General features: G+C 50.1%; 1 protein-coding gene across 1 annotated transcript in view; it reads left to right on the forward strand.

The window, feature by feature from the left end:
- TEX26 (testis expressed 26) overlaps positions 1 to 7,662 on the forward strand; it is an 82,365-nt gene extending 74,703 nt beyond the window's left edge. The window contains 2 exon segments of the mRNA XM_032611692.1: positions 6,904 to 6,978; positions 7,382 to 7,662. Of these exon segments, the coding sequence (XP_032467583.1) occupies positions 6,904 to 6,978; positions 7,382 to 7,662 (356 nt within the window).
- The last annotated feature ends 4,569 nt before the right edge of the window (positions 7,663 to 12,231 follow it).

Genomic DNA, 12,231 nt, shown 5'->3' on the forward strand with positions numbered 1-12,231 from the left:
TCCCCCAGGATGTCACAGGAAGTTCTGCTGGTGATTCAACAGGTTAAACTTTTCCTCCTTAGTCAGAAAAAAATGAAGCTGCTGTCCAGTGTGAAGGCCCAGTGGGTTCTGGGCCCTGGGGATGGGGTGGGGTGGAGGGGGAGCAGGAAGCAGGCTTGTTTACTGACCGGTCAGAACATTCCAGCCGTGAGACTTGAATGGCTGCTGAAGAACACAGTGAAAGCCTCAACCCATGGAAATTTTCAATCCAATAATAAAAATTAAATAGGCGCGGGGTAGAACTTATCAGAGAGAAATAGGTCAGTAGAGCTGCCTTCCTGTAGGTCCTCATACCAGCCCAATGAAGCTCTGTGGCTGCCTGTTTTTTAAAGTTGGGCAAGACGCCCATCAGATGGCTCCATTTTGCCTGACCTAGTTTAAATCAGTCGGTCAACATGTCTCATGGACCCAGAAGCCCCAGAACTGAGTGGTCATCTGGTCTACCCCCGGCCTCCTCAGCCAATATCTTTGAGGTATCATCTCTAAGGAGGTGCTGGAGTAGGGCTGAATTAGGTGCTAGAGGCAAGGAGAAGGGAAAATAAATTGGGGTCGTAGGCAAAGCTAAGAATATTCTTTCAGCCATGTTGGGAACTTGACAACCTAACCAGAAGAACCAAGGCAAAATACATGGGAAATGATTTAAAAGTACCCATAAAGAAGGCACATAGAACACAACCAATATTTCTGCTTTCTGACCTTATCCTGGTGCTTCCTCCTCTTAAGATCACCGGCCTCCCTGCACGTGGGAGGTGGGCGCAGTGGTACAGCAGGCGGAGGTGCACAGAGAGGAGCCCCCGTCCCGATCTGGCCGCCATTCAGCAGAGAAGCTGGTTTCCGTGAGGCTGCACGCACGCCATGCTGCAGAAGCCTCTCCAGCTGGTCTCCGGCCAAGCTGCCTCATTGGTGATACTGAGCAGGTTTTATGTAAGAGTTTCCAAGCCGCTGCTGCCCCTGCAGCAGCAGCAAGTATAACCTGGCCTTTCATGTCTCAGTCTAGACAGATGCAGGGTTGAATAACGGCTTCCTCCAAGCCCCGTGTCATGTTGGCCATCTGGAACGGAGCCGACCACTCATTTAGCAAATTGCTCTGTTTAAATGCAGCTGCTGTGTCTCAGTGTTTTCTGCTACCAAGACAGATCGCATGATTCCTCTGCTTTCATTTATCTAAGCCGTTCCTCTCAGTCTGCCTGGGAACTTAAAAAGCCTGTTAATGCATGACAAGGCACTTGACCTGCGTGATTTCCAGCCCGGAAGGAGCATTCGTCTTGCGCTGGGCCGTCCTTTCCTCAAAAGCAAGGGCACCTTGCCTGTGCTCCCCGTCTTAATGAAAGCCTCCTTTATTAAGAATCCCATTAAGCTCCACCATGCCCAGCCATCCAACACTGTAAATATTACCCTTTAGAAATGCACCCAGAGGCCTGGCAGCAAGTAGGGAGGTGACCTCAGACCTCTGCGGACAGAAAGGTGTTGCCTAACAGCTTGGTGCCTCTCTCCTTTTGGAAAGAGGGATTACAGTCATTAGCAGATAATGTCAACAAAGCCCCTGAGATGGTTCGAACAAGAGTTGGGAGCAAAATGATTTCAGATGAGCAATGAGCACTCAGGTTTGGTTTGGTTTTCTTCTCCGTTGGTTTTCTTTCTTTCCAAAGGAAAAGGAAAAAGGGGAACCACCACGGCTAAGCACTTTATTGTCAGGATGTCACTGGTCACCGTGGCCTGGCCCTGATTATCCTCTGCAGTTTATGAAGCAAATAACCCTGCTGTGGCCACTGGTTTCACCAACCGCTTAACTCATTTGGGGTCACAGTATCTTTAAGTCTAGAAGTCAGAAGCCAAAAAAGTGAGTGTTTATTAAATAAATACCATGTGCTCCACCCTTAGCTAGGCCCAGTGGAAAAGAAAAAAAAAAAAGCACAGTAAATGATCTTTGCCATTGAAGCCTTTAGGAGACAAAAAGAAACAAATACAGAGTATTTAGCACAGGGCAGTTTGGAGGTATGTGGGCTTTGGAGTCAAATTTCCTGGGTTCAAATCCCAGATGCAGTTTGGGGCAAATTCACCTTCTGCACCTCAGTTTTCTCATCCGCAAAACTGGGTGGACATTTATTTATCTATTGGAGTTATTTTTAGTAGAGACTGAATCAATTTTGTACACTGTAGGAATTCAACAAACCCTACTAATGGTAGTTAAAGGATGCAGTCTTGACTATAAATGCTAGAGGAATTCAGAGGGAATGAAGAACATTTTGGACTGGGAGAAACAAGGCAATCAATGGACTGGTGAGATCCTGAAGGAAATATAAACTGTGGGTAGAGGAAGAGATCTGATATGAGCAAGACATAGAGACAGGGACAGATTAGGAGGCGGGGCAGCTGGGCGGACCGGAGGGAAGAGCTCCCACTTTGGGGTGTAGAGGTGGAAATGTTGAATGAACAAGGAGCCCCACTGATGGAGAATCTTGAAATCAAGCGAAAGGGTTTTTACCTAATCTAATTGGTAACGGGGAACCATCGTGATTTCTTTAGCAGGAAAGTGGCAGAAGGAGAGCCGTGGGTTAGAAAGACTTACCTGGTGCCAGGGAACAGGGTGGTTAACTGGAGAAACCGGGGCTGGGAGGCAGGGTCCAAGCCCTGCACTGTTCCAGGCCCGATGGATGAGGGGTTAAGTGGAGGTGGCCCCAGGGTGGATGGGGTAGAATAAGGCTGGTACTCCCTTCCCCAAAAGACTGCCTGATGCCTAGGTAAACACTGGGAGGGAGGGAGGGAGGGAGGGAGGGAGGGAGGGAGGGGGCGAAGGGGAAGGAAAGTGCAAGAAAACCGTTTTTATGGAGCGCCCTTTACGAGCCGGGCTTCCTCAGCCCTTCTCATTTCATCCAGACCCAACCGTAGGTCCTCAAGATGCCAAGAGACTAGCAGGCCCCAGGGGCTACGGAGCCTTTCAGAAGGGGAGCTGTGTTCCAGCCCGATGGGCTAATCGGTGTGGCTTATACATGTGGAGAATGTGACATCCTACACATGCAGGGTCGTGTGGGAAACTGCAATTCCAGCTCGGGATTCAGGGTGGAGCTGCAGTCATGGGCGCCACTAGCTTAGGGAAGACAGCTCAGCTATGATACTACAGGAGCATGAGAGAAAGAGAGAGTGTGTGTTTTGGAAGAAAAGAGCAGAGGGCTAAGACCCCAACCTTAGAGGCACAAGGAAGGAGCTGAGAGGGGCAAGGAACCAGAAGAAGCCATGGGAGGAGAGGTGTCCTGGAGGAAAGAGCTCATTAGTAGCTGAACACCCAGGGAACTCGGGGAAGATGAGAGACTGAGACAATTGCATTTGATGTATTAGAAATGGAGCCTGTAGCGACAAAAATGCCAGTGGAGGAACAGGGAGACAAGCCAGATTGCAGGGCTCTGAGGAGGGAACGTGGGGGAAGAAAATGACACATTGACTAGGAGAGATGTGGAAAGAGGGCAAGAGTATACCACGATTTCTTGAAATAAAATGAGTTTCTAAATGGTACTGTAATCGCAGGAAAAAGTGACAGAACCCAGTGACACTAATGTAATTCTCATTAATAGACTATGCACTGGAAAAATATTACAAGACACAAGACGCAGAATTTTGGGTGTATGTCATACTAAGGTTAAAAAAAACCAAAAAAAACAACACACTGAGACGCCTTTTGTATCCAGCAAGAAAATGACATGACCTACTGTGAACTCCACAGACTGTGAACTCAGCTAAGACCGTAGCTCGATCCAGCACTGATCCACCTGAGCTCAGAGACCGCGTGAAAGGTAGCAAGCCCAGAGCTTGTACCACTTAAGACTTCTGTTACCTTGGGCATGCCATTCAAGCTCTTTCTGCCTCAGTCTTCTCATCTGTAAAATGGAAATAATAAAATCGCCTACCCCAGAGGATTCTTGTGAAGATTGAATGAGATAAGGCATGCAAAGCAGCTCATTAGAGCAGTGCCTGGCACTTATTCAAGGAGGTATTTCATCATGGGACACCGTCCCTAAACTAGCAGTGTTGATTTCATATGAGAGACTGCAAGCTCTGCTATTCTACACGCCCTGCTGTTATGCAAGTGTTTTTCTCTGTGTCAAATGCTGTTCCAAGTGCAGGCCACTGGGAGAAGCATCCCGGAGCGATCAAGGTCCTCCAAGCGCATGATCACATGCAATACGGAGCTCCCTGTGACCCCGGTCTGAGCATTTGGACAGGGCGGCCTGTCCAAGCTCATGTTCCACTCAAGGTTATGGCAGCTCCACTTGCTGGATATGAAGGCCCAGCTGTTTGGCAAGAAACAGAGACACCTGAAAACTATCTACTCCCTTTTAAATGGAAAATGATTGCTTGTTGTTTCTGCCGAGGGAACACAAGCATTTAGTGTGCAGGAAATACATGGAATGTGTTGGCTTTTTACTTCTGCAGGGAATTTATTTTTCTTTTCTTTTTTAAACTGTGTTGCAGGGATGTGTGAACATTCTGTTTTTGGCTTCTGTCGGTGAACTATTAAGGTAAATATTGAAGTTGAAGTCTAATTTCTAAATGAAGGAGAATAGCACTTTTTTTTTTTTTAAAGCAAGGACATAATCTCTTTATGTAACTGTTGCCATGGGGTAAAAGAATAAACCCAGAAAATGCTCTTACAATAGCTTAGGGGTTGGCTTTGCTTTTTCTTCTTCTTTCTAATTTTCCCATTCCCACCCCCTGCTGTACTCATTTGCCTGCTCCGCTCTGATGTTCCCCTCTCCTGGATACCACTACGGACCTCCAAAGTTGGTACATTTATTCATTCATTCAAGAAATGTTTTCTGAGGATGGATCAGATCATTCTGCTGTGTTCAGAGGATAGAGCAGTGAAACCAATACTAGTCACAGAAAGTCAGGATGGACATTGCAACGAAACATAAAATCTTCAGAGTATCGGATAAAACATCATCCGCCTGTGTCGGTCAGGGTGGACACGCTGCTGTAACAAACAAGCCCCTACATTCAGTGGCTTCTCACATTAGAAAAGTATTTCCAGCTCATGTAACAGCTCACTGCCTGTACTTGGTGGGTGGCTTCCATGTGGTGATGCAGGGACCCAGGCTCCCCTTGGGCCTTGGATCCTCTGCATCCAGGCAGCATTTGAGGAAGAGACTGGGTGCTGTGGGGGATGGTTTGGGCTATGCCCGGAAGTGCTGTGGATCGCTTCTGCCCAGATTCCCAAAATCAGGCACATGCCACCCCGACTGCCATGGAGGTCAGGAAGGGTGAACAAGCACAGAGGGAGACGGGTTTGGTGAGTCGTCAGCCTGTCATTGCCAAGTAGCCTGAGAAGGAGGTACCGAGAAAACAACACACCGTGTGTCTCCTGGATCATTTCTGCTGCTGGCAGCGAATCCCCTGTCACCAGGGATTTCTCTCTTCCCATCACCTTTCCCTTTGCCTCTCTTTCTGCCCCTCTTTGCCACTGGCGGGCCCGCTGAGTCCATCTCCTCGCAGCCTCTGGTAGAGGTCATATTTGCCTGGCTACAAACGTCACACTGGGAATGTGTCCTTCCCTCCATCCCAGCTTTTCAAATCCCTCTCCCACCTTCAGCGCTCAGATCAAACCCCGCCTCTTCCACGAGGCCTCCCCAATTGCCACACAAAGCCCTCCCTCGGCAACATCATCATCTGTCCCTGACCTGGGCCTTTCTTCTTCACCTCCTCACTGGGAGATTTTACAGATATGCCTCATCTTTCCAACAGACTTAACGCCACTAGAGAGGACAGCACCTGCCACCCAGCAGGAGCTCGAGACATGGTTGTGAGAGAGGAGAGTGAGGTGATGGGACCCAGCAGTCCAAGCTCTGTCCTCCGAGGCTCGGCTGTAGTGAGATCCTACGGCTGCCCCGGTGTCCTCATCCATAACCCAGAGACAGGAATGTCTGCACCACCTTTCCTCCCAGAGGGGCTTTGAGGTTCGGATGAGGTCGTTCAGGTGTATCCAGAAGGAGGGCAAGGAAGGTTAGTCCCCAAGTGATCTGACCGAGAGGCAAACGCGGAGTGTCCTGGGGCGGGGGGCTCAGGTGGGTCCCAGCACCTGCCAGGGAGCAACAAACCCCCAAGTGTGAGACAAGGTGAAGGGGTGGCCGTCTGTGGGGCTTCTTGGAAATAGGTGTACTCTGAAGTCAGTGGGAAGGGCCAAGTCTGGAAGGAACACCCCTGGCTTCTGGCACTGAAGTTAGCAACGGAACAGCTTTTGCAAACAAAAGAAAGAGTTGGTAAAATCACCCTGTGGCTGCGTTCAGACTCGGCTTAAACCCGCACCGGACGCCCTAGAGCACAGGTGCGCCCAGGACCCAGACTTAGGTAAACCCGGTCACTCTCCCCTGCCAGTTTTGCCTCTGCCCCAGCCTCTGGCTCCCCTCTGGGATGTCACTCAACCTAAAGGGCGGCTCCAGGCTCGGGCCCGGAAGGGCCTGCTGAGCCCCATGCTGACCCAGCATCTGTGAGATGTGGGGCGGAGGGAGCTGCGGAGGAGAGAGGCCTTCCCCCGCTTGAAAACGTGGGAGCAAACACAAGCGGCAGCCCAGACTTCCAGAAAAGGCTTAAAGTTAATGCGGAGCCCAACACCACAGCTTAAATGTAAATCCCACCCTGCCCCCAATGGCCTCACGATGAGGCGACACGGATTCCTCCGAATGGATGTAACACTGGTTGATTTTAAACTTCTGGGGTAATGAGGGAACCACAGTCTCTACAGAACATTTCATTTCTGCTTAAGCAGAAGCCAAGTGGATGGAAATCCAAGCATCTTTGCTCTTTTGCTCATTTTTGGAAACTGCCAGAAAGAGAGGTGCCGGACGTGCCTCCTCTTGACTCCCCCCCCCCCAGTTAGTCCTAGAGATGACAAGTGTGCGCTGTGGTCAGTGGAGAACCCCAGGTGTGTGGCTGAGACCCCTGGATGGGGTGAGACCTCACGGCCATGTCCACACAGGCAGCAGTCTGCAAGACCTGGCCGGCTCCCTCTTAAGGGAGGTCACACACCCCGCTCCCTCTCAGGGGATGTCACACCCCACGTCCCTCTGTGGGGGAGGTCACACACCAGGGCCTCTAAACCTGAGGTCCTTCTCAGAGGGAAGGTCACACCCCGGTTCCTTTTAGGGGGAAGGTCCCACCCCAGGTCTCCCTCAGGGGAGGTCACACCCCGGGTTCCGCTCGGGGAGGGCATATCCCGGGTTCATCTCAGGGGGAGGTCACAACTCAGGTCCCTCTCAGGAGTGAGGTCGCACCCCAGTTCCCTCTCAGGAATGATGTCACAGCCCAGGTCCCTCTCAGGGGAAGGTCGCACACCACACCCTCAATCACTCAGGGAAGACGTCACTCCGGGTCACTGTGCTGTCGCTCTTTGTGACTGTGGGCCCTCAGCAGATAGCTGTCTTCGGCCTGTCACAGCGACACAGAAGCACGGAGGTGAGGGCCGTCCTGGTGAAGCATTCAGAGGCCATCTCACTTTCAGGTGTGGTGAATCCTGACACACGAGCTGCAGCGCAGGCACACGGAGATCCGCGGAGGCTCCCAGACCCCAGCAAGCCCTCCACCGACACTCGGCACAGACGCCCCAGAGACACCGCCCAAGATTCCCACGGGTAAATGTGCAGACACTCGTGAATGCGCCACGGTCCTCCACACCTGCAGAGACATCTTCACGTTCACCCCGCAGACGCCCTACAGGTACTGTCTGTCACGCTCACGCACGCCACGCCTTCCCCACTGTCGCCACACAGGCGCTTTACAGACACCCACACATCCTCCACAGACACCTCAAAGTATACCCCATGCCCCCTGCGACAGCGCTCCACAGGTCTCCCCCAGACTCCCACACTGGTCTCCCAATTGCATCCCACCGTTTCCCAACGCAGACACTCACAGATGCCCTGGAAAGCGTTCCCCTCCTTGCTGTGCACCGCGCAGGCCCAGCACTGTCACCTCCAGCACTCTCACACGCCAGGGGCACACACAGTGCCCCCCGACCCCGCGCACGTGGGCAGCCACACACCCAGGCCCTGTGCACACACACACACACAGAGCCGTGTCCACACCCACACACAACTCACGCCCAAGCGTGTCCGCCCCCTCCCTGCGCTACGGCACCATCCCCTCAGACAGGCTCTCAGCCAGACCTCACAGACCTCGCAGAAACACCCCGTCAGACACGTGAACGTGGAAGCTCACAGGCCCAACAAACGCAGACGAAGACACAGACGCCTCAGCTTCATTTCTTCGATTTGTCATTTCAAGCAGCCTTCCGGCTGTCATCTTGAAAATCACTAACAGTCCTTTAAAAGCTGTTTAAAGACAACTGAGAATATGGTGCAACGCTCTCTGGTCCTGGGGAAGGGGACAGAAATCCGCTGAAATGAGATCAAATGGTGCCCATGAGAGTGTCAGCGAGGGGACACCTCCCACCACGCCCTCCAAGAGTGGCCTGCAGAGCCCGCAGACTCAGGGGTGGCTTCTGGGACACGCTGGCCCCTTTGTCCCCCAGCGGCCTTGTCAGGAAACAGTCTGTTCTGACCCCTTTCTCGCGGGAGGCTTCATCCTGCCCTCAGAGACAGCTTTTCCTCCCATACAGCCCTGCAGCTGGTCTCCACACAATACAAAAGTAGAAGAAAAAAGAGGTGATGCTCTAAAAAAATTCTCTTAGAAAATAGGTGCTTCCAAAGAGGGGTAAATTGTGCCTGTTAGAAGCAGGAGGGGAGAGACAAGGAGATCAAAAAGAAAACCAAGAGGATGGATAAAGGGACTAGAATGCAAGAAATAGCCCAGACCAGCTGGTGGCCATCTGGGAGCTGCAGAGAAAAGGAAGAACAAAGTTGCTGAGTTTCTAGCAAGTGGGTACAGTTTATCATGAGAGGAGATTACTGCTTTGAGGAAGTGGAAAGAAGCCAGGGCCGTTAAAAAAAAAAAAAATCGAGTGGTTTCCCTAAGGATTGGACTGCAGTGAGTTTGCTCCGGTCTGAAGTAAACTAGTTAAGGACATTATCATTTGGGGAAAAGTTAGGAGGTTAGGAGGCATCTGAGATGTAGTGATATAGAGACTACATCTCTGGATGTCAATGTAAAAGTGGACAGTGGGGGGCTCCCCTGGTGGCGCAGCGGTTGAGAGTCCGCCTGCCGATGCAGGGGACACGGGTTCGTGCTCCGGTCTGGGAAGATCCCACATGCCGCGGAGCGGCTGGGCCCGTGAGCCATGGCCGCTGAGCCTGCGTGTCCGGAGCCTGTGTTCCATAACGGGAGAGGCCACAGCGGTGAGAGGCCCGTGTACCACAAAAAAAAAAAAAAAAAAAGGAGAGTGGAGAAAAGGGAAAAGATATCTGGATATACCTCATACAGATGTTTTTCAAACCTCAAGTAAGACCATAAGGAAGGCCAATGACTATAGGATAAGCAGTAAATTATTGTAACCAACTGTTTTGATTTTGGTAAAACTTTGAGGTACATTGAATGTGTCTGCATAGGGGCTGCCCATAGATGGGAAATAAATAATTATAAAATCAATACGTACTGTGCAGTACAGAAAGACTCGCCCCACAGAGAACTGAAGGACTGTGTCTGAAACTAAGCTCTTTGTGTCTTTGGCATCCACCCAAAATTAGCACGTCCTCTCTCTTCCTCCGGAGTGGAAGGCACTCCACTAAGTGGCGATGGCACCACTTAGCTCCCACATCCAAATAATTGGTCACCATGTCCTGACAACTCTGTCCCTTTAATAACTCTAACCTGGACTCTCCTTTCTCTCCCCATGGCCACTGCCCCATTCAACCCGTCATCATCATCACAGCAAACTCCTAACCGGCCTCCCCGGCCCTAATATCGAATCCCTGCACAGCTACCTCCACGTTTTCATAGGGTGGTCTTGTTAAAAAAAAAAAAAAAAAGCAGATCTAATTTCTCTTCATTCACTATTTGCTCTAGGTGCTGGGATACATTGGTGAACAAAGCAATGATATCTGCCCGTACAGAGTTAGAGTTTAATGGGAAGAGAAGGACAATAAACATAATGTTTTGTATGATATCTTGGAAGGTGATAAGTGCTGTGGAAAAGAGGAAAAAAACAAGCAGGGTACAGGGTATCAAGAGTGCCGAGTGTGTATGTGTGTGTGTGTCTTTAAGTGGTGTGGCCAGGATAGGCCACAGTGAGAGGCTGGCATTTGCTCAGAGTAGGGGATGGAATGAACTCCATGAATATCTGGGGGAAGCACATTCCCTGTAGACACACTAGCCAGAGACATGCCCTAATGTGGAATGTACCTGGAGGGCTCTAGGAAGAGCAAGGGCCATGTGGCTGGAGCAGAATAGATACAGGGTGAGAATGGAAGGGGGGTGAGGTCAGAGAGCTAAGGGAGGTTGGTCACATGGGCCTTGTAGCAGGTGGACCCACTGCAGGGTTTTAAGCAGTGAGTGACCTGCTCTGACTTCCATATTGAACAGTCACTCCAGTGATGATGGTGACCAGGGGTAGCAGAAGAGATTGTGAGAGACCGTGATGTGTCTGTCCGGCTCAGAATCCCGCAGTGACTCCCCTTTGCTTTCAGATAAAATCTAAACTCTTGTGTGTGACCCACGAAACACTTCAGGATGAGGACCCCGATTCTTTTTCCAGATTTCTCTCTTCCTGGCACTTTCACACCCCCAAGCCCTGCCATGTTCTGAAGCAGATGGGCTTCTAACAGGCATCCTCATCTCTCATGGCGCCATGCATTTGGGTAGGTGGTTTTCCCTGCCTGAACACAGTGCCCTTCTGGGCCTTCACTAAGCATTTCTCCTCAGGGAAGCCTTTCTCTCTTCTTGGAGCCACGCATCCCCAAAGCAGTCCGTGCGTAGTTCAAATATTGGGGTTATAGCCCTGAGTCAGAATGTCCTGTCCCCAATCTGTCTCTGTCACCAGACTGGGAAATCCTAGAGGACTGAAATAGAGCTCTTATTTCTGAGTCCCTGGTAGACATGGATGAAGGATGGATGGATGGATGGATGGATGCTGGCTCTTTCAACAGATCTTGAATTCTAGGGATTTCGTTTTTAGTTTAAAATTAGTTAAGCATTAGAAATGCTTAAAAACTGTCTATAAGACATTAACTTCTCCATCATGGAGGAGATGGCTGAAGGAGTGCGCTCAGGTAACTACTTGTGAGCACGTGTATATATCAACCGCACCTGATGGCTGTGTGGCTGGAAAGTTGAATGTAAGAAAAATTTGTATAAATGGCACTAATTTGCCCATTGACCAAATATAATTCCATACATGCTTTATTTTCTTGTCATGCTGTTCGATTAGCAGTAGCTCACGCTGTAACTTTAAGTTCCTTAATACTCATCCTTCCCTGCCAGCCGCCGTCAGATGTGTCGTTTGGCTACAGATGATTGATTTCTGTTCGGCAGAATACTGAGGAGAACCCTTTCAGGACATGAGAGTCTTTCCACAATACATAAGCATCTCTCAGTGCCTCTTGTTTTCTAGCGTTGTCACCGTCCAGTTTGGGTTGGCTTTAGGGTCTCCTTTTTTTATCTTGAGAAACGCTGGAACATGCAGACCATATGTGTTTGACCAGAAATGGATTTCGTCCCCACCTCCTGTTGTTTTAGGGAGGCCTAGGAGGCGGTTCCCTGACAATGACTAAAGACTGACTTTTTATCACCTATAACCTTTTGATGACAGAACCAGAAGATGCAAGCTTCCCCCCAGGTGTCACTTCTTCACCAAGGCCATTCCTCCACAAAGTACAGAGGAAGCGGTACAGAAAATGAAACAAAAACAAAAGCACATTTTCTCAGAGATATCTGGATATGAACGTTACTCCAAGCATAATGTAATCAGAGTTTTAAATGAGTGAGACAGTCCCAGGGAGGCATCTTATCTAACTTGTGACCACCCCAGTAGAAGCAGAAGCCTCTCTGCCACATCCCTGAGAAGCAGACATTCCAAATTGGCTCAGGCCTCCCAGGAAAAGGGAGCCCCTACCTCACAAAAGCAGCCCTTAAAGATGTGGAGTATTTCCAAATATCAGAACACAGTCCCTTAGGTGATTCCAAAGAGGCGTTCCACACTTCCAGGAAACAGAGCAGGCTGAATGCTTGCGTCTACTTTTATTCCCTCCTAAATAACACTTGTCTAAACAACAGGAAAGGGATTTTTTTTTCCCTTGAAGGTACAGCCCCACG

The sequence above is a fragment of the Phocoena sinus genome, chromosome 18 (assembly GCF_008692025.1).
Source record: "Phocoena sinus isolate mPhoSin1 chromosome 18, mPhoSin1.pri, whole genome shotgun sequence".
In the NCBI taxonomy this organism is placed as follows: Eukaryota; Metazoa; Chordata; class Mammalia; order Artiodactyla; family Phocoenidae; genus Phocoena; species Phocoena sinus.